The sequence below is a fragment of the Callithrix jacchus genome, chromosome 10 (assembly GCF_049354715.1).
Source record: "Callithrix jacchus isolate 240 chromosome 10, calJac240_pri, whole genome shotgun sequence".
NCBI lineage: Eukaryota > Metazoa > Chordata > Mammalia > Primates > Cebidae > Callithrix > Callithrix jacchus.
The window spans coordinates 3,299,182-3,322,755 of record NC_133511.1 but is presented as its reverse complement, the minus strand read 5'-3'; the positions used below and the strand labels follow the sequence as shown (position 1 = coordinate 3,322,755).

General features: G+C 39.5%; 1 protein-coding gene across 8 annotated transcripts in view; it reads right to left on the bottom strand.

The window, feature by feature from the left end:
• The window catches only part of DYNC2H1 (dynein cytoplasmic 2 heavy chain 1), a 375,588-nt gene that overhangs the window by 199,408 nt on the left and 152,606 nt on the right, over positions 1-23,574 (bottom strand). For all 8 annotated transcript variants that reach the window (XM_078339343.1, XM_035263991.3, XM_078339345.1 and 5 more), the window contains 4 exons: positions 18,474-18,593; positions 17,763-17,897; positions 16,288-16,431; positions 10,711-10,800 (listed from right to left, as the gene is read on the bottom strand). In XM_078339343.1, coding sequence (XP_078195469.1) covers positions 10,711-10,800; positions 16,288-16,431; positions 17,763-17,897; positions 18,474-18,593 — 489 coding nt within the window. The remainder of the gene's footprint in view (positions 1-10,710; positions 10,801-16,287; positions 16,432-17,762; positions 17,898-18,473; positions 18,594-23,574) is intronic.

Here is a 23,574-nt window from a genome sequence, read left to right as displayed (position 1 = left end):
CAAAAGAAGAAAAGAACCCACAGAGGTCCAGAATCAAGAAACTAGATACAAATTCCATCCCTCCTATTTTGCTTGCCAGGTGACCTTAGCCAGAAACAAATTATATCATCTCTCTTGATCTCAGTTTCCTTCTCTGTAACAGGGGGACAACAATATTAAATACTATCTACCTCACTACTAAAATAATTAGTAAAATCTAATTATTTTACTAATTAGATTAGATAATGTATCTGAAGCACTTGGCATGATAACTAGCGCACTCTAAAAGCCCAATAAACATTAGTTATTATCACTTTATTGGTACTAATAATAATGAATAAAATGAACCCTACATTTTATTCAATCACTATTAATTTTTTTGTCTATGGAACACAAATCCCAACCTGCAGGAATTAATATCGAACATCAGCAATTGGTGTCTCAGTTCTAGAAAAATGGAAGATGAAAGACTAATTTTCAAAACTTTCCAGCTGCAAGCACTTAAAATCTTAGATAAAAGGTCCTGAAGCATCAGAAAACAAGAGTGAATTAAAAATCAGAGCGTCATTAAACCAGCTATGGCCGCCTCAGAGGAAAACAGCCATGGCAGCCTAGGGCACAACCTACCCGAGCCAACACAAGGAACAACATCAAAAACGAGATTTCTTTCTTCCTAAAATTTGGGCCCTTAAATAATTACATTAGCAGTAAAAATATGAACTAGAAAAAAAGTGCCTCTGCTCACAAGAAACAACAAATTTACCCGGAATCTAAGCAAAAGAAAAGTGTCTTCTGAAAAAAAATTGAACATCACACTTGTGCCGAGCACAGACTTAAGGCATAAATTTTAACTATGGACTGACAAGGAGTCCCTAAACAACAGACCTAATGGTGATGTCACTGGGTTACCTGGGAAGAGTCTAGGGAAGCTTGCTTTACCCCAGATCTCAAAGAACTCCAAAAGAGGAAGCATCACTGAAGATGCGTTCACAGTCCAAAATCATCAGCAGGAGTCATTGGATACATCAGAAAAGAAGACTAAAACCATAAGAATTTCAGATAACAGGACAATCTGAAAGAGACAGACACTCAAATGAGTATCATTAAATACTCAAGAACTAAGAAGGGACTAAATATCCCGGAAGTAGCGTCTTCCAGATGAAGGAGCAGGAAACAACTTTACAGTTATTTAAATTAGACCAGATGAAGAAAAGTTTGTTCAATTATAGTAAAATGAAAGAAAACCCCAAGCAAATTACCACATTAAAATAAAATTGGAACTAAATTTTTAAAAAATTGAATACAGAAAGCCATACATGTGATAATTTGAACACACATTTGGTATAAATATATGAGCACAAATAAATTTGTGAAGAATAAAACCAAATTTTAATACCTGTCATATAAGGTTTAAAAGGGGGTAACAAGTGGGGGAGGGACTGAAAGGAGACCCTTTTTCTTGATTTATATGTACACATTATTTGGCTATTACAAAGAGCATGAATAACTTGTAATTTTAAAAATTAACTGGCATATGTTAAAATAAGAATTAGGCTCATAATAGTTTAGTGACAAATGGCTTTGAGATAATTTGCTTATAATTTCCCAGTTAAAATTGAGGCCCAAAAAGTGAGTTTTGGATTACAGTTAAGTGCAAAACCTTTAAAAGGAAAATACACATGGTGGAAGGCAAGATGGCCTACTAGATGCAACCAGGTGGAACAGCTCCCACCGAGGGGCCAAGAAGAACGGCGTGCCCCTAACAGATCTTCAGAAGGAAAGCACCAAGAGTGATATAGGGAAGACACAGAAGCTGTGTTGGGGGAGGACAAAGCTGGAAACGCTATCCGGGGCTACTGCACACCTGGACTTGTTCCTGGCCCCCAGTGGCTCCGCGGACTAGGTGAGTTGTACTGGCAAGAAGCAACCTTTTCTCGCCACAGGCCTCTGGAACTCAGACGGAAAGAGACCCCTCAGCCACCACAGACACTTGAGTTGGCAGGAAGAGGGGCTTAGAGAAGTGGTAGGGACAGCAAGCCAGCTGATGTGGAGCTCAGGGGGTTTGGTACCGGAGTGTGCCGCACAGCCGTCAGGGACGGCCATTCCCCTAGGCTCAATTTGCTCCCATAGATGTTAGCTGTAAGGGAACTGCTGCTCCTGTACTCTGCAGGGCAGTCTTGCCTATCAAACTAGCTTGTTTAACCTGAGCACCCTTGGTTTGCTGGTAGCCCTAAAAGCCCCAATCTGGCCTTGCCTGCTTGCAGAGCAGCCTCAGGCACCCAGGCAACCTTGCCTGACTGGCAGAGAACTCCAGCAGAGCTGTGTTCACAGCCACACACCAGCCCAGGCGCTTCATCCCCACACTCCAGCTTCCCTGCGGCCCACAGCAACCCCCCACATCTTTGTGAGGCATATTTGTGTGGCCAGGTTTTGCTTTCCTTGCCCTATCAGCATGTGAAAGTGCAGTCTGCCCGACCTCCCACCACCCACCACCATTACGAAAAGTGCCTTGGCAGCCAGAGAACTAACAGGCCCCACCCCAGCCAGTGGCTGGCTTTTGCACTAACACGGCACTGGAGTGGAACTAAGTGCAGAGAACAGAGGGTTCTCCCCAGACCTGAGTGACTACTCCTGCTTGCAGGGCATATAGAAGGCACCCACCTGCACCCACAGGGGCCCCACCCTTGAGCCAAACCCACCTGCAGTATTACCATACACACAGTCACACCCTCCCCGTAGCTGCGCTGCCTCATGCCACCTTGGTGAATGCAGGCAGAAAGGTAGGCACTCTGGGACCATTTAATACCCTGACACAGCTGCTGCTGGCACATGCAAACAAGGATGAATCCCACTGTCACCGCACTATGAAATGCTTTGGCTTACACCACCTATCCAAGTGTAGTGAAGAGCGGTCACAAAGCACCTTGCACCCCACCAGCCCCTAACTGCCCCCGACTACATGGATTCCTAACCACAGTGGATTCCTAGCCTCAAGGAGCCAGAGATCAAAGTTGGGGCCTAACACAAGTCCCCCAGAGTTAGAATACACAGTCCAGAGAATAGGAAATAAGCCCTGGACCACTAAAATCTTCAAAAAACAAAAGCAGTCAACTAAATCCACCTTAAACCTCAATCAAACATTCCATGTCATTAAATAGGATAAAAGGGGAAAAAAACCATCCAAAAGTGAGCAACCTCAAAGACTGAAGGAAGACAGGCCCAAAAAGATGAGAAAGAACCCGCCAGAGAGCTGAAAAGGCCAGAGTGCCTTCTTTCCTCCAGCATGCGACCACACTGAGATGGCTAAGATGACAGAAACAGAATTCAGAACATGGATAAGGAAGATAATAGAATTCAAAATAAACATCACTGAGCCACAGTAGTACATTGAAAGCCCATCCAAAACAGCTAAAAATCATGATAAAACAATGTAGGAACTGACAGACAACCTGATTATTGTGGAGAAGAATATAACTGATTTGATACAGCTGAAAAACTGACAAGCACTTTATAATGCAATCACAAGCACTAATGGAAGAATATGTAACATGGAGGAAAGAATCTCAGAGCTTGAAGACTTTCTTTTTCTTTTCTTTTTTTTTTTTTTTAAGTTCTGGGTTACATGTGCTGAATGTGCAGGTTTGTTACATGACTATATACATGTACCATGGTGGTTTGCTACACCTATCAATCCATCATCTAGGTTGTAAGCCCTACATGCATTAGGTATTTGTCCTAATGCTCACACTCCCCGTTTCTCTCACCCCTGACACATCTGGTGTGTGATGTTCCCCTCCCTGTGTCCACGTGTTCTCATTGTTCAACTCCTACTTATGTGTGAGAACATACAGTGTTTGGTTTTCTGTTCCTGTGTCAGTTTGCTGAGAATGACAGTTTCCAGCTTCATCCATGTCCCTGCAAAGGACATGAACTCATTCATTTTTATGGCTGCATAGTATTCCATGGTGTATATGTGCCACATTTTCTTTATCCAGTCTATCACTGAAGGGCATTTGGATTGGCTCCAAGTCTTTGCTATTGCAAATAGTGCTGCAATAAACATGCGTGTGCATGTATCTTTATAGCAGAATGATTTATAATCCTTTGGGTATATACCCAGTAATTTGAATGCTGGGTCAAATGGTATTTCTGGTTTTAGATCCCTGAGTAATTGCCACCCTGTCTTCCACAATGGTTGAACTAATTTACACTCCCACCAACAGTGTAAAAACATTCCTATTTCTCCACATCCTCACCAGCATCTGTGGTTTCCAGACTTTTTAATGATCACCATTCTAACTGGCATGAGATGGTATCTCATTGTGGCTTTGATGTGCATTTCTCTAATGACCAGTGATGATCTTTTTTTCATGTTTGTTGGCCACATAAATGTCTTCTTTTGAGAAGTGTCTGTTCATATCCTTCACCCACTTTTTGAAGGGGTTGTTTTTTTCTTATAAATTTGTTTAAGTTCCTTGTAGATTCTGGATATTAGACCTTTGTCAGATGGATAGATTGCAAAATTTTTCTCCCATTCTGTAGGTTGCCTGTTCACTCTGATGATAGTTTCTTTTGCTGTGCAGAAGCTCTTTAGTTTAATTAGATTCCATTTGTCAATTTTGGCTTTTGTTGCAATTGCTTTTGGTGTTTTAGTCATGAAGTCTTTGCCCAAGCCTGTGTCCTGAATGGTAATGCCTAGGTTTTCTCCTAGGGTTTTCATAGTCTGAAGTTTCACGTTTCACTCTTTGATACACCTTGAGTTAATTTTTGTATAAGGTGCAATGAAGGGGGCCAGTTTCTGTTTTCTGCATATGGCTAGTCACTTTTCCCAGCATCACTTATTAAATAGGAAATCCTTTCCCCATTGTTTGTTTTCGTCAGGGCTGTCAAAGATCAGATGGTTGTAGATGTGTGGCATTATTTCTGAGGCCTCAGTTCTGTTAGATTGGTCTACATACCTGTTTTGATACCAGTACCATGCGGTGTTGATTAATGTAGTCTTGCATAGTTTGAAGTAATGTACCATGATGCCTCCAGCTTTGTTCTTTTTGCTTAGGATTGTCTTGGCTACACAGTCTCTTTCTTGGTTTCATATGAAATTTAAAGAATTTTTTTCTAGTTCTGTGAAGAAAGTCAAAGGTAGCTTGATGGAAATAGCACTGAATCTATAAATTACTTTGGGCAGTATGGCCATTTTCATGATATTGATTCTTCCTATCCATGAGCATGGAATATTTTTCCATGTGTTTGTGTCCTCTCTTATTTCTTTGAGCAGTGGTTTGTAGTTCTCCTTGAAGACGTCCTTCATATCCCTTTTAAGTTTTATTCCTACGTATTCTATTTCCTTTGCAGCAACTGTGAATGGGAGATCACTCATGATTTGGCTCTCCGCTTCCCTATTTTGGAGAATAGGAATGCTTGTGATTTTTGCACATTGATTTTGTATCCTGATACTTTGCTGATGTTGTTTATCAGCTTAAGGAATTTTTGCTGAGACAATGGCATTTTCTAAATATACAAACACGTCATCTACAAACAAAGACAATTTGACTTCTTCTCTTCCTATTTGAGTATCCTTTCTTTCTTTCTCTTGCCTGATTGCCCTGGCCAGAACTTCCGATACTTTACTGAGAAGGTGTTGTGAGGGAGGGCAACCTTGTCTTGTGCTGGTTTTCAAAGGGAATGCTTCCCGCTTTTGCCCATTGAGTATGATATTGTCCGTGTTTGTCATAAATAGCTCTTAGCTCATATCTCTATTTTGATATATGTTCCATCAACACCTAGTTTATTCAGAGTTTCAGCATGAAGCACTGTTGAATTTTATTGAAAGACTTTTCTGCATCTACTGAAATAAGAATGTTGTTTTTGTCCTTGGTTCTGTATATGTTATAAATTATTTGACATACATATGTTAAACCAGCCTTGCATCCCAAGGATGAAGCTGACCTCATTGTGGTGGATAAGCTTTTTACTGTGCTGCTGAATTTGATTTGCCAATATTTTATTGAGGATTTTTGCATCGATGTTCATCGGCGATAGTGGCCTGAAATTTTCTTTTTTTGTCATGTCTCTGCCAGGTTCAGAATCAAGATGATGTTGACCTCATAAAAAGAACTGGGGAGGAGTCCCTCTTTTTCTATTATTTGAAATAGTTTCAGAAGGAATGGTATCAGATCCTCTTTGTACCTCTGGTAAAATGTGACTACGAATCCATCTGGTTCTGGGCTTTTTTTGTTGGTACGCTATTAATTACTGCCTCAATTTCAGAACTTGTTATTGGTCTATCCAGGAATTCAGCTTCTTCCTGGTTTAGTCTCAGGAAGGTGTATGTGTTCAGGAATTTATCCATTTCTTCTAGATTTTCTAGTTTATTTGTGTAGAAGTGTTTACCATATTCTCTGATGATACTTTGTATTTCTGTGTGATCCATGGTGATATCCTTTTATCGTTTTTTATTGTGTCTATTTGATTATTCTCTCTTTTATTCTTTATTATTCTAGCTAACAGTATATCTAATTTGATTATCTTTTCAAAAAAAAAAAAAAAACCAACTCCTGGATTCATTGATTTCTTTGAAGCATTTTTCATGTCTCTGTATCTTTCAGTTCTGTTCTGACCTTAGGTATTTCTTGTCTTCTGCTAGCTTTGAATTTGTTTGCTCTTAGTTCTCTAGTTCTTTTAATTGTGATGCTAGGGGGTCAATTTTAGATATTTCCCACTTTCTTCTGTGGGCATTTAGTGATATAAATTTCCCTCTAAACACTGCTTTGACTGTGTCCCAGAGATTCTGGTATGTTGTCTCTTTCCTTATTCTCATTAGTTTCAAATAACTTCATAATTTCTGCCTTAATTTTGTTACTTACCTAGTAGTCATTCAGGAGCAGGCTGTTCAGTTTCAATGTAGTTGTGTGGTTTGAGTGAGTTACTTAATCCTGAGTTGTAATTTGATTGCACTGTGGTCTCAGATGATGTTTGTTATGATTTGTGTTCTTTTGCATTTGCTGAGCAGTGTTCTACCTCTAATTATGTGGTCGATTTTAGAATAAGTGCTATATGGTGCTGAGAAGAATGTATATTCTATTGATTTGGGGTGGAGAGTTCTTTTTTTTTTTTTGAGACGGAGTTTTGCTCTTGTTACCCAGGCTGGAGTGCAATGGCGCAATCTCGGCTCACCGCAACCTCCACCTCCTGGGTTCAAGCAATTCTCCTGCCTCAGCCTCCTGAGTAGCTGGGATTACAGGCACATGCCAACATGCCCAGCTAATTTTTTGTATCTTTAGTAGAGACAGGGTTTCACCACATTGACCAGGATGGTCTCGATCTCTTGACCTCGTGATCCACCCGCCTCGGCCTCCCAAAGTGCTGGGATTACAGGCGTGAGCCACCGTGCCCGGCTGGAGAGTTCTTTAGGTATCTACTAGGATTGCTTGGTCCAGAGCTTAATTTTTGGATATCTTTGTTAATTTTCTGTCTCCTTGATCTAATATTGACAATGGGATGTTAAATCTCCCACTATTATTGTGTGGAAGTCTAAGTTCCTTTGTAGGTCTCTAAGAACTTGTTTTATGAATCTGGGTGATCCTGTATTGGGTGCATAGATATTTAGGATAGTTAGCTCTTCTTGTTGCATTAATCCCTTTACCATATGTAATGCCTTCTTTGTCTCTTTTGATCTTTGTTAGTTTATAGGCTGTTTTATCAGAGACTAGGATTACAACTCCTTTTTTTTTTTTTTGCTTTCTATTTGCTTGGTAATTTCCTCCATCCCTTTATTTTGAGCCTATGTATGTCTTTGCACATGAGATGGGTTTCCTTAATACAGCACACCAATGGGTCTTGACTCTACCCAATTCGTCAGTCTGTGTCTTTTAATTGGGGCATTTAGCCCATTTACATTTAAGGTTAATGTTGTTATGTATTGGATCCCATCATTATGATGTTGACTGATTAATTTGCCCATTAGTGGATACAGTTTCTTCATAGTGCTGATGTTCTTTACAATTTGGTATGTTTTTGCAGTGGCTAGCACTGGTTTTTCCTTTCTATATTTAGTGCTTCCTACAGGAGCTCTTGTAAGACAGGCCTATGGCGACAAAATCTCCCAGCATTTGCTTGTCCATAAAGGATTTTACTTCTCCTTCACTTATGAAGTTTAGTTTGGCTGAATATGAAATTTGGGGTTGAAATTCTTTTTTTAAGAATGTTGAATATTGACCCCCCCACTCTCTTTTGGCTTATAGGATTTCTGAAGAGAGATCTGCTGTTAGTCTGATGGGTTTCCCTTTGTGCATAACCCAACCTTTCTCTCTGGCTGCCTTAACATTTTGCCTTCATTTCAACCTTGGTGAGTCTGAAAATTATGTGTCTTAGGATTGCTTTTCTTGAGGAGTATCTTTGTGGTGTTCTCTGTATTTCCTGAATTTGAATGTTGGCCTGTCTTGCTATGCTGGCGAAGTTTTCCTGAATAATATCATGAAGAGTGTTTTCCAACTTGGTTCCATTCTTCCCATCACTTTCAGGTACGCCAATCAAACATAGGTTTGCCCTTTTCACATAGTCCCATAATTCTTGAAGGCTTTGTTCATTCCTTTTCCTCTAATTTTGTCTTCAGGCTTTATTTCATTGAGTTGATCTTCAATCTCTGATACCCTTTCTTCTGCTTGATCGATTCAGCTATTGATACTTGTGTATGTTTCATGAAGTTCTCATGCTGTGTTTTTCAGCTCCATCTGGTCATTTATGTTCTTCTCTTAACTGGTTATTCTAGTTAACAATTCATCTAACCTTTTTTCAAGATTCTTAGCTTCCTTGCATAGTGTTAGAACATGCTCCTTTAGCTTGGAGGAGTTTGTTATGACCCACCTTCCGAAGCCTATTTCTGTCATTCTCCATCCAGTTTTGTTCCCTTGCTGGCAAGGAGTTGTGATCCTTTGGAGGAGAAGAGCATTCTGGTTTTTGGAATTTTCAGCCTTTTTGTACTGAATTTTCCTCATCTTGGTGGACTTATCTACCTTTGGTCTTTGATGCTGGTGACCTCTGGATGGGGTTTCTGCATGGATGCCCTTTATGTTGATGCTGATACTAATCCTTTCCATTTGTTAGTTTTCCTTCTAACAGGGCCCTCTGCTGCAGGTCTGCTGGATTTTGCTGCAGGTCCACTCCTGACCCTGTTTGCCTGGGTAACAACAGCAGAGGCTGCAGAACAGGAAAGCCTGCTGCCTGTTCCCTCCTCTGGAAGCTTCATCCCAGAGGGGCACCTGCCAGATGCCAGCCAGAGCTCTCCTGTATGAGGTGTCTGTTGACACCTCTGGGAGATGTCTCCCAGTCAGGAGGCATGGAGTCAGGGACCCACTTGAGAAGACAGTCTGTCCCCTGGCAGAGCTTGAGTGCTGTGTTGGGAGATCACTGCTCTCTTCAGAACTGGCAGATAGGAATGTTTAAGTCTGCTGAAGCTGCACCCACAGCCTCCTCTTCCCCCAGGTTCTCTGTCCCAGGGAGATGGGAGTTTTATCTATAAGCCCCTGACTAGGGCTGCTGCCTTTCCTTCAGAGATGCCCTGCCCAGAGAGCTTATGAAGTATTTATTCTGTGTCTCAAATAAAGATCCTCAACAAAATCACAAAAATTACTATCCTGTTCTAAAAATATATTAACTATATATTTTTCAACATTTTCTAAGAAGCCTATATAAGTGAACCACCATAATTCTATTTCTCTCAGTTAACTGCCTTTATAAAGTTCTTCTTCAACATTATGTCTTAAGCTATACCCAAAGATTGTTGTTAAAAAACAATCTGGCTGGGCATGGTGGCTCATACCTACAATCCCAGCACTTTGGGGGGCTAAGTTGGGTGAATCACTTGAGGCCAGGAGTTTGAGACAGCCTGGCCAACATGGGGAAACTCTGTTTCTACTAAAAATACAAAAGTTAGCTGGGTATGGTGTTGCATGTCAGTAGTCCCAGCTACTTGGGAGGCTGAAGCAGGAGAATGGCTTGAACCCAGGAGGCGGAGCCTGTAGTGAGCTGTGACTTCACCACTGCACTCCACCCTGGGCAACAAAGAGAGACTCTGTCTCAAAAAAAAAAAATTCTAAGTGAAAGAAAGCCTCTGCATTTTCAAATATCTAAAATTTCTAAAATATTGTCCAATGTGTAGTCTTCTGGGATCCATGTATTATGAAGACTTCTGTAACAAATTTATTTTGTAACTCAGGATAAGACATTAGTTTACTTCCTAATGCTAACAACAGGAAATAATTTTGTTCCTCGACCCCACGGACATTGGACAACATCCGGAGATGTTTTTGATTCTCATAATTGACACTAGGGAGGGCTGGAAGGCAGAGAGGCTGCTATACATCCTGAAATGCACAGAACAGCATCCCCCACCACAGAGAATGATGTAGCCCAAAATGTCAGTTGCTGAGGATGAGAAAGTCTGGCTAGATAATGAGCTACATAATCCACTGTCATCATCTCTCAGTGGCCACTGGTATGTTGAGAGCTAAGTCAGCTAACCTAGAGTTTCCTCCCTCTTCTTCACTTGCCACTTTTCCCCCCACTACACCTAAGAATGTGATAAGGCATTCCAGTTACATTTTCTGAAAAAATGCTGAAAATACCAATTTTAATATCTTCCTAGTAGGGTAACAGTTACATTATAACTAGAAATACTATGTTAAATCTCAGAACAAGTAGCATTTTATGTTTGAAAAATAGAATGCTTCTTACCTTAAATAGACAACGACATATATATTCATACACCATATGTTTTAATGAGCTGATAAGTGACTGTATTCTCTGTTCTGTATTTTCAGAATCCTGTAAATTACAGTTGAAAATCCATTAGGAAACATATAAACATTTAAAAGGTACTTCTATAAACTGTTCCTCTGGATTCAAAGCTGGTTCTGAAACAAGTATCTCTGACTCTCAAATTCGAAGGACTAATCAAGTGCATTAACATTGATGTATTTTTCCTTAATGTAAGAGTTAAAGCTTTCAATAAATGGAAATTACAATCAATATCCAATAATACAATGTAAGTTGAATTTCACCATACCATTTTATCCTTACTGGCATTAAAAAAACGATCTACATCAATCTAGGTTAAAGCCATTATAATTCTGCATATTATAATGATCAATCCAGCCCCAAAACAGTATGACAAGACCACCTTATAAGGAATTTCTCATTCTCAATATGGGAGCCTCAATGATCTTAAATCATGTGCTGCAGGATGAATAAGGATGAACAGTAACTTAGAAAGTGATGCTGTGAAACCTCACATACAATTTTAGTTTTTGATCTGATATAATAATTCCATTTTGCCACATTGTAATAATTGAAAAATACATCACTAACATCTATTTCCTTTCATTAAAGAAAAAATTGTTTGGTACAGAACTAGAGGAAGAGAAGGTTGGTCAACCTGACCTTTTCCCTTAGTGTGATATGAGTTTTACATCTCAGAGAGCATTTGGAGAATACATGTCTTACAAATATCAATTCTGGTATAACAATTAAACTAAATTTGCTTGCTTGTGATTTATAAATTAATACCATGAAAAAACCCTAGTAAAATAATTTTAATGGCCTGGAAAAATATATCCAGGACCAGCAGAGAAATGTGTGAAATTGGTATAAAGAAAACATTATGAACTGGCACTCAGATCCATCAATCCTAGGCTTCTAGTCGTGTAGTAGTATGTTCTAACCAAGACAGCTACTCTTTAATTTAGATAGCAAACACTTGGATTCATTTCACTATATATTAGCAAAGATCACATATGAAATTGAGACTTGGATTTGCTAAAAGTCACTCTATCATAAGACACAGCACTGTACCTACAAGATCCAGTAATTTTCTAAACAACAGAAAGCAACTTTTGTACTCTCCATAGACTTGTGACTGCTTAAGCCAATACAGTACAGCAGAAATGACATTGAACTAAGGCTGCGTTATAAAAGGCTATTCAGTTTCAGCCTTATTCATTGAAATACATAGTTAGTGCCCTGAGCTAGAAAATAAGAAGTCTGGAGATCCCAAGATGACGAATAGGAGGCAGCTCTGGAGAGCAGCTCCTAGCGAGAGAGACACAGAAGCCAAATGGTCTCCACAATTCCAAACGAGGTAGCAGGTTCATTTTGTGGGTCTGGTTGGACAGTGGGAATAAACCAAATAGGACAAGTTGAGGCAAGGTGGGCACTGCCCCACCCAGAAGGTGTGTGTAACTGACCGGAGGACTGGGGGATCTCCCCTCTGGGGCTTTGGTTTGGATCTAGAGCTCCACCCAAGCCCTCTACAACCCATGGAACAGGAGATCTCCCTCAGGCTGAAAAGCCTCAGTGAGCTGCCTGAACAGGGCAGAAGAGCAACTTCAGCTGGCGCCAGGGCTGTCAGCATAAATCTAGGCAAAAAGCACCAGCAGAAGCCAAGAAAGCCAAAAAGACAGTGAGACGGAGCTACCTGCCCCCTTGTAAGAAGGGGAACTGAAAGCAGGGAAACAGCCCAAATGGCAGGATGAGTCCCCTCCACCCCAACCCCCACCCCCGCACAAAGCCCAGCAGGCTAAAAAACTCTGACTCCAGAGTTAGGCACCCAGAACATCAGTTAGAGAGCAACCATAGAGCTCGGCGGGGGGAAAGGAAGCCGCCATTGCAGAAGTCCACCTAATTTTCCTGAGTAATAAAAGATGCAACAGCTCTACTGAATCTGTGACAGCCCAGCAGTGCCTCTGCAGGTAGACAAAGGAAAGGCCACCTCCCCAAGCAGCTACCTGAGATCAAAACTGTATAAATCCAAGGAGATGGGAAGAAACCAGCTCAAGAATGAAACCATCAAAAAACCAGAACACCTCTCCCCCACCAGGAGATCACAACTCCTCACAAGGTAGGAAACAAAGCAGGATGGAGAATGAATTTGACAAATTGACAGAAGCAGGCTTCAGAAGGTGGGTAAGAACAAACTTCTGAGTTAAAGGAACATATTCTATCATAATGCAAATAAATTAAAAACCTTGAAAAAAGGTTAGATAAAATGCTAACTAGAATAACAAGCTTAAGGAAGAACATAAATGACTTGATGGAGCTGAAAAACACAGCACAAGAGCTTCATGAAGCATACACAAGTTGCAATAGCTGAAAAGATCAAGCAGAAGAAAGGATATCAGAGATTGAGGATCAACTTAATGAAATAAAATGAGAGGGCAAGAGAAGAGAACAAAGAGTGAAAAGAAATGAACAAAGCCTTCGAGAAATATGGGATTATGTGAAAAGACCTAATATATACCTGACTGGTTTACCAAAAGATGATGAGGAGAATGAATCCAAGCTGGAAAACACTCTTCAGGATATTATCCAGGAGAACTTCCCCAACCTTGCAAGGCAGGCCAACATTCAAATACAGGAAATACAGAGAACACCACAATGATACTCCTCTAGAAGAGCAATCCCAAGGCACATAATTGTCAGGTTCACCAGGGTTGAAATTAAGGAAAAAATACTAAGGGCAGCCAGGGAGAAAGGTCGGGTCACCCGCAAAGGGAAGCACATCAGACTCACAGCGTATCTCTCGGCAGAAACTCTACAAGCCAGAAGAGTGAGGGCCAATATTCAACATCCTTTAAGAAAAGAACTTTCAACCCAAAATTTCATATTCAGCCAAACTAAGGTTCATAAGTGATGGAGAAATAAAATCCTTTATGGACAAGCAATTGCTGAGAGATTTTGTCACTACCAGACCTGCCCTATAAGAGCTTCTGAAGGAAGCACTAAACACAGAAAGGAAAAACCAGTACCAGCCACTGCAAAAAAGAACCAAATTGTAAAGACAAATGACACAATAAATTATGCCAACCAAAGGACAAAACAACCAACCAGTAATAAAATGGCAGGATCAAATTCACTCATAACAATATTAACATTAAATGTAAATAGACTAAATGCCCCAATGAAAAGACACAGACTGGGAAATTGGATAAAAAGCCAAGAACCATGAGACCCATCTCATATGCAAAGACACACATAGATTCAAAATAAAGGAATGGAGGAAGATATGCCAAGCAAATGGAGAGCAAACAAAAGCAAGGGTGGCAATCCTAATCTCTGATAAAACGAACCATAAACCAACAAAAATCAAAAGAGACAAAAAGGGCATTATATAATGGTAAAAGCACCAGTGCAACAAGAAGAGCTAACTATCTAAATATATATGGTCCCAATAGAGGAGCACCCAGATACATAAAGCAAGTCCTTTAAGACCTAGAAAGAGACTTAAAATCCTGCACAATAGTAATGGGAGACTTCAACATTTCACTGTCAATATGAGACAGATCAACGAGACAGAAAATCAACAAGGAAATCCAGGACTTGAGTGATCTAGACCAAGTGAACTTAATAGACTTTTACAGAACTCTTAACCCCAAATCCAAAGAATATACATTCTTCTCAGCACCACATCACACCAACTCTAAAATTGACCACATATATGGAAGTAAACCACTCCTCAGCAAATGCAAAAGAACAGAAATCAAAACAAACAGTCTCTCAGACCACAATGCAATCAAATCAGAATTCAGGATTAAGCAACTAACTTAAAACCACATGATTTCATGGAAAATGAACAACTGGCTCCTGGATGTCTACTGAATAAACAATGAAATGAAGGCAGAAATAAAGATGTTCTTTGAAACCAATGAGAATAAAGACACAATGTACCAGAATCTATGGGACACATTTAAAGCAATATCGAGAGGGAAATTCATAACAATAAATGAACACATGAGAAGCAAGGAAAGGTCTAAAATGGACACCCTATCATCAAAATTGAAAGAGCTAGAGGAGCAAGATCAAAAGAACTCAAAAGCTAGCAGAAGACAACAAATAACTAAGATCAGAGCAGAACTGAAGGAGATGGAGACACAAAAAAATGCTTCAACAAAATGAACAAATCCAGGAACTGGGTTTTTGAAAAGGGCAACAAAACAGACTCCTCACCAGACTAATAAAAAAATGAAAGAAGAATAATCAAATAGATGCAATAAAAAACGATAAAGGGGACACAACCACCAATTCCACAGAAATACAAACTACCATCAGAGTTTACTACAAACAACTCTATGCACACAAACCAGTAGATCTGGAAGAAATGAATAAATCCCTGGACACTTGCACTATCCCAAGACTAAACCAGGAAGAAGTTGAAATCCCTGAGTAGACCAGTAACAAGGGCTGAAGTTGACGCAGCAATTAATAGCATCCCAACTTAAAAAAGCCCAGGTCCAGATGGGTTCACAGCTGAATTCTACCAGATGTACAAAGAGGAGCTGGTACGATTCCTTCTGAAACTATACCAAACAATACAAAAAGAGGGAACCCTCCCCAACTCATTTTATGAGACCAACATCATCCTAATACCAAAACTGGGCAGAGATGCAACTCAAAAAGAAAACTTCAGGCCAATTTCCATGATGAACAAGGACATAAAAACACTCAATAAAATACTGGCAAACAGAATGTAACAGCAAATCAAAAAGCTTATTCATCATGCTCAAGTAGGCTTCATGCTGGGGGAATTAGATAAGTCATCCCCGCTGTGTCCTGACTAAATTTCCAACAGAATCAATAAGCATAAGAAAATGGTTTTAACTGGCCAAGTTTGGGAGTAATCCGATACTCAACAGAAATAACTAGAACAATGTGCCTATGTGGGAAGTGGTTAAAGTATGGTATAATCTCACCATCTCTTAAAAATATTAAGTCTATATTCATTGTTAGAAAAGTTGTCCAGAATAAACAATACACTTTTTAAAGCACAATATTGTACCTTTTAGTTAAAACAATTTGTTACCCTTTAATATATCCTTCCCTCCATTAGAATATACGCTTGATAAGGCAGTGTACACATGTACCCCCATTATCTAGAAAATTACAGCCTTAAATACCAAGGAATTTAACAAAATGTTAAATGTTGTTTTCTCCAGGTAATGATATTATAGGAATAATTCTTATTTGCACATCTTTCAGAATCACTGGGTTTTTAAAATGATTATATATTACTAATTAATATATACTCAGAACATAAATTGTTTTCATTAAAAGGACTATCACATTGGGACAGCTTGTTAACAATATAAAAATAAATTAAGTAACTAATTTCTTTATATAGCTTAAAGGTGTTACATGTGGTCTTTTGGAACATAATTCTATGAAAGTTTTCTTAAGAAATTTTTATCATAAATTAAGTACTGTACCTAGGAAAGTAATCCCTATAATTCAATCTCAGCTACAGGATAACCAACAGCTTACCTGTTTGTTTTGTAGAGCTCGTTGGAAAAGTCGGAGAAAAGCAGCCAGACTAAAACGGTACATGTTATTAATTTTGGACAAATCAGAAATAATGAAATACATCTTGCTGGTACTCTCAGCCAAAGGGAGATAGGCATCCCGTTCCTATGGATCAAGGGGTATAGACGCCTTAAAATTAGTGCTTTACTGCCACCTGAAGACTGTAATGCACATAACTACCCAAGTAAAAAAAACTTACTTTTTCTATACACATAAAACAATGAAGATGATGAATCATGGTTTCTAACTAAAAAGGATAGCAAAATCTAGTTTATCTTCCTCATTTTTATAAAGCTGCAGACATTACATGTCCTCGTCTATTAAGGATCCTATAACAAAATACACTAAACTGGTTCTGCTTTTATATAACAGAAATTTATTTCGCCCAGTTCTGGAAGCTGGAAAGTCCAAGATCAAGGTGCCAGCAGATTTGGTGTCTGGTGAGAGCTTGTTTCCTGGTTCACAGAAAGAACTGCTTCTTGCTGTGTCCTCACATGCTGGAAGGGGCTAACAAACTCCCTCAGCTCTCTTTTATAAGGGCACTAATCCCACTCATGAGAGCTCCACCCTCATGACCTAGACACCCCCTAAAACCCCCACCTCTCAGTACTATTACACTAGGGATTCAATTTTCACATATGAATTTTGGGGGTGATGAGGACACACAAATAGTCAGATTATAACAATATATTTTAAATACCTTTCTACCTCTCAGTTGACAGAGCTAGAAGTGGTTCACAGATTAGTCTTAATGAGGACCAAGAGCACCAGTGTTAGGGGAAAGTGGGTAAAATGAAATGGTAAACACTTGTGATCAGGGAATAGATGATGCAATTTTACATTTCAAAAGAGAATCAGTTAAGGTAAGGCAAGACAGCACAGCATTATTAGGCTATCTGATGTAGAGAAAAGTTCAAACTACCAGTATAGGATTGGTGACAATAAGAACACTGATGATACTGGAGGTGGAGAAGACAACTCTAACAGGTGTCCACGTCAGGATAATAAAGTACCTAGCACTGTTCAATGTAAGCATGAAAAGAGCCAGTAACTGTAGCTTAGAGCTTATAACCCTTTTAATTAGTATATTTAACTTAAGAGAAGTTCCAAGAATGGCAATGATATTCTCTCATACTCATTTTCATTATACTCATTTCCAATTTCAGTACAAAATTGTAGCTCTATCTTAGATGACATTATGCCAGAAATCAGTAGAAGGCAGCAGAGTATATTGACAAACAGCCCTTATCCTCAATGTGCCAATATCTGAATTTCCTCTCTATAACTACAATTAAACCCAAGGTTCTGATGTTTTTGAACAGCCTTTTTTTTTTTACATCATCTTTCCCCTGAGGACATGATTCTACATTTTCTATCAAATTAACTTAAATCTTCAAGAAAATATCATATGAAATTACAAAGAAGGAAATAATTACTTGATCAAGGGAAATTTGGAGTTTGTAAGATTCTTTAAGTGACTCTTGAATAAGTGCACTGCTTGCTTTTGTCTGATTCAAAGACTCAATCAAATCCTTATTTTCCAAGATATTGCCTTGAGATGTGGCAAGTGTCTGCAGGGAAAGTTAATAATACGAACATTATTATACATATAAAAATAACCAGTTAAAGCAAGCCCATATTAACTGTCATTCATTTGATGTTTATGGAGACTTATGTTATTTTAGAAGAATTTCAATATTTTATAGCCCTCTTAAAGTTTATTTGTTTTATGACAGCCTTTTTATATCAAATGAATTAATAAATTATTTTATGAAACTACCTAATTATCAAACATAACAAAGTGTTTTGTCAATTTAATAAAAAATAAAAACTACTTAAAGTTACAGATTAAGTTGTAATTTCTTGCTTTTAATGCTTCTTGTAATTATGATCATATAATTAAATAAAAAACAATAAAATATATAGAAACTAATTAAAAATTACTTGTCTTAAACATTGCTCATTAAGATCTTGTATTCCAAAATATAGCTCCCCTTTTTGTTAGAATTTTGACTGTGAGATATATACTAATATGCCTTTGGAAAAAAAAATTCTTTAGATACTATTAATTTCCTAAACATTATTATTTATATTTATTGAAGAAAAAAGTAATTTGAAAAAAATAAGCTGAATAGCTAGACTTTTACCTCTAGAAGAGATTCTTCGAGCTTGGCTAGCTGTATTTTCTTGTCTTCTTCCTGTTGTAATAGTTTCGTTTTCTGTTCTTCTAAATCAGGTTTCTCATGCTGAATAGTTAAAGCTAAAAGCTTGGGAGGAAAAAAGGGCAAGGTAGTTCTAGCAATAAGGCTTATAACAAAACAAAAACTTCCTGTAAACAGGCCTTGTGTTTGGCAGACTATTAAAATACGATACTATGTAATCTCATTTTATTCTTTCTAATTAAACATTAGACACCTTCAACAATTACATCTGATGAAAAAGAGACAAAACGAATAGTTAAGCTGATCAGTAAAATACTAACTGTTGTATAAAACTGTAACAAGGTAGATTACTTAACATATCAATATGTAATATTGGGTTTTAAATTAGGTTAACTATACTAAATTATGAGAGCTGGTACTTTTAATAGTAAGCATTCACAATAACAAACAAAAGAGGGAGAAGATCCAAGATGGCCCTTTAGGAGCAGCTCAGGATTGCAGCTCCCAGTGAAAGTGCAGAGAATGAGTGGACGCCGCGTTCCCACATGGATCTGCCCACAGACAAAGAGATTGCCAGGTGGAGGAGCCCCATGGGTCGCCAGTGTGGCTGTTTTGGCCAGCATGGCTGTTTCGGCCTGTGCCCCGGCGCGGCAACTCTCCATGCAAAATACACTGCTCTGGTTGCCCTTTTAAGCTGGCAATTGGAGCTCCGAGAAGGCAGATTCGCCCATTCATCTGAAACAGGGAGCCAGGCCAGGAGATTCCCAGGCAGCGCCGTTGTTTCAGCTGGCACAGTGGGTCGTCACATGGGAAATCATACGGATCCCAGCACCCTTTCAGCAGGCTACTGAAACACCTGGGAGAGAGTCAACTGTTCAACTTAAAAAAAAAAAGGCTCTGAGGCAGTGAGCCAGGAGATCAGGCTCAGTGGGTCCCACCCCCACAAAACCAAACAAAAAAAACCAGCAATTGGAAATGCTCGGAGTTGAGAGTTTCATGGCAAGCACATCTGAACCCAGGACCGTGCAGCTCGATGGGGGAGGGGCATCTGCAATTACCAAGGCAATCCACCCCTACGGAGGTAGTCTGCCATTGCTGAAGCAGCCTGCCATTGCCAAGGCAACCCGCCACAACAGAGAGAGTCCGCCATTACAAAGGCAGGCAACCATTGTGGAGACAGTTCTAACCACACCCATATAAACAGGACTGCAGGGAAATTCACACCGCAGCAGGGTGGGGCCCACAGCAGCTCAGCAAAGCCTCTGCAGGCAGACAATGACTAGACTGCCTCCTTGCTGGGCAGGGCAGCCCTGAAAAAAAAGAAAAAAAAAAGGCAGCAGCACAACAAATACTCATAAATAAAGCCCTAACTCCCCGGGACAGAGCACCTGGGGAAAAAAGGGGGTTTATGAGTCTGCTGCAGCAGACTTAAACGTACCTCCCTAGCAGCTCTGAATGAAGAATGGAGCTAACGGCTCAGCACTTGAGCTCCTATAAAGGACTGTCTCTTTAAGCAGCTCCCTGACCCCTGTATGTCCAAAGAGTCACCTCACAGAGGACTGATCAGGCTGACATTTGGCAGGCATCATTCTGGGACAAAAAGCAGAAGAAGAAACTGACAGCAACCCTTACTGTTCTGCAGCGGCTGCAGGTGATACCCAGGTAAGCAGGGCCTGGAGTGGACCTCAGCAGTCCTACAGCAGAGGGGCCAGACTGTTAGAAGGAAAACTAAGAAACAGAAATAACTTCATCATCAACAATCTGGACGTCCACTCAGAGACCCAATCTGAAAATCAGCAACTACGCAGACAACAGGTGGATAAATTCACAAAGATGGAAAGAAACCCGCTCAAAGAGGAGGAAAACACCCGAAACCAGAACACCTCTCCTCCTACAAGGGATCACAACTCCTCACCAGCAAGGGAACAAAGCTGGATGGAGACTGAGTGTGATGAAATGACAGAATCAGACTTCAGAAGGTGGGTAATGAGAAACTTCTGTGAGCTAAACAAACATGTTCTAACTCAATGCAAAGAAACTAAGAATCTTGAAAAAGGATTTGACAAAATGATAACAAGAATGGACAACTTAGAGAGGAATATAAGTGAATTGATGGAGCTGAAAAACACAACGCGACAACTTCGCGAAGCATGCACAAGATTCAACAGCCGAATTGACCAAGCAGAAGGAAGTATATCAGAGGTCGAAGATCAACTCAATGAAATAAAATGAGAAACCAAGATCAGAGAAAAACGCGCAAAAAGCAATGAACAAAGTCTCCAAGAAAAGTGGGACTATGTGAAGAGAACTAATCTACGTTTGATAGGTGTACCTGAATGTGATGAAGAGAACGAATCCAAGCTGGAAAATACTCTTCAGGATACTATCCAGGAAAATTTCCCCAACCTAGCAAGGCAGGCCAGTATTCAAGTCCAAGAAATACAGAGAACACCACAAAGATATTCCTCAAGAAGAGCAACCCCAAGGCACATAATCATCAGATTCTCCAGGGTTTACATGAAGGAGAAAATGCTAAGGGCAGATAGAGAGAAAGGTCAGGTTACCCACAAAGGGAAGCCCATCAGACTCACAGAAGATCTCTCGGCAGAAACACTACAAGCCAGAAGAGAGTGGGGGCCAATATTCAACATCCTTAAAGAAAAGAACTTTCAACCCAGAATTGCATATCCAGCCAAACTGAGCTTCATAAGTGAAGGAAAAATAAAATCCTTTGCGAACAAGCAGGTGCTCAGAGATTTTTGTCACCACCAGGCCTGCTTTACAAGAGCTCCTGAAAGAGGCACTACACATAGAAAGGAACAACCAGTACCAGCACTCCAAAAACATACCAAATGGTAAAGAGCATCAACAAAATGAAGAACCTGCATCAACTAACGGGCAAAACAGCCAGCTAGCATCAAAATGGCAGTACCAAATTCACACATAACAATATTAACCCTAAATGTAAATGGGCTAAATGCACCAATCAAAAGACACGGACTGGCAAATGGATAAAAAGCCAAAACCCATCAGTGTGCTGTATCCAGGAAACCCATGTCACATGCAAGGATAAACAAAGGCGCAAAATAAAGGGATTGAGGAAGATTTACCAGCAAATGGAGAGCAAAAAAAAGCAGGAGTTGCAATTCTCATCTCTGATAAAATAGACTTTAAAGCAACAAAGATCAAAAGAGACAAAAAAGGACATCATAATGGTAAAAGGATAGATACAACAAGAAGAGCTAATGATCCTAAATATATATGAACCGAATACTGGAGCACCCAGATCCATAAGCAAAGTTCTTAATGACTTACAAAGAGACTTAGAGTCCCACACAATAATATTGGGAGACTTTAACACTCCACTGTCAATATCAGACAGATCAACCAGACAGAAAATTAACAAGGATATGCAGGACTTGAACTCAGACCTGGAACAAGCAAACCTGATAGACATTTACAGAACTCTCCACCCCAAATCCACAGAATATACATTCTTCTCAGCACCACATCACACCCACTCTAAAATTGACCACATAATTGGAAGTAAATCACTCCTCAGCAAATGCAAAAGAACAGAATTCATAACAAACAGTCTCTCAGACCACAGTGCAATCAAGTTAGAAGTCAGAATTCAGAAACTAACTCAGAACTGCACAGCTTCATGGAAACTGAACAACTGGCTCTTGAATGTTGACTGGATAAACAACGAAATGAAGGCAAAAATAAAGTTCTTCGAAACCAATGAGAACGACACACAACATACCAGAATCTCTGGGACACATTTAAAGCAGTGTCTAGAAAAAAATATATAGCAATAAGTGCCCACATGAGAAGAGTGGAGAGATCCAAAATTGACACCCTATCATCAAAATTGAAAGAGTAGAGGAGCAAGATCAAAAAAACTCAAAATCTAGCAGAAGACAAGAAATAACTAAGATCAGAGTAGAACTGAAGGAGACAGAGACACGAAAAACCCTTCAAAAATATCAATAAGTCCAGGGGCTGGTTTTTCGAAAAGATCAACAAAATAGACAGACCACTGGCCAGATTAATAAAAAAGAAAAGAGAGAAGAACCAAATAGATGCATTAAAAAACAATAAAGGGAAAATCATCACAGATCCCACAGAAATTCAAACCATCATCAGAGAATATTACAAACAACTCTATGCACATAAACTAGTAAACCTGGAAGAAATGGATAAATTCCTAGACACTTGCATCCTCCCAAGCCTAAACCAGGAAGAAGTCGAAACCATGAATAGATCAATAACAAGATCTGAAGTTGAGGCAGCAATTAAGAGCCTACCACACAAAGAAAGCCCAGATCCAGATGGTTGACAACCAAATTCTACCAGACACACAAAGAGGAACTGTTACCATTCCTTCTGAAACTATTCCAAATAATCCAAAAAGAGGGAATCCTTCCCAAATCATTTTATGAGACCAACATCATCCTGATACCAAAACCTGGCAGGGACTCAACAAGAAGAGAAAACTTCAAGCCAATATCCATGATGAACATAGAAGCAAAAATCTTCAATAAAATACTGGCAAGCTGATTGCAACAGCACATCAAAAATCTTATCCACCATGATCAAGTAGGGGATGCAAGGCTGGTTCAACATACGCAAGTCTATAAACGTAATTCACCACATAAACAGAACCAAAAACAAAAACCACATGATTATCTCAATTGATGCAGAGAAGGCATTTGACAAAATTCAACAGCCCTTTATGCTAAAAACCCTCAATAAACTCAGTATTGATGGAACATATATCAAAATAATAAAAGCTATTTATGACAAACGAACAGCCAATATCATACTGAATGGGCAAAAACTGGAAGCATTCCCTTTGAAATCTGGCACTAGACAAGGATGCCCTCTCTCCCCACTCCTATTCAATATAATACTGGAAGTTCTAGCCAGAGAAATCAGGCAAGAAAAAGAAATAAAGGGTATTCAAATAGAAAAGGAGGAAACCAAATTGTCTCTATTTGCAAATGACATGATAGTATATCTAGAAGATGCCATCGCCTCAGCCCAAAAACTCCTGAAACTGATAAGCAACTTCAGCAGAGCC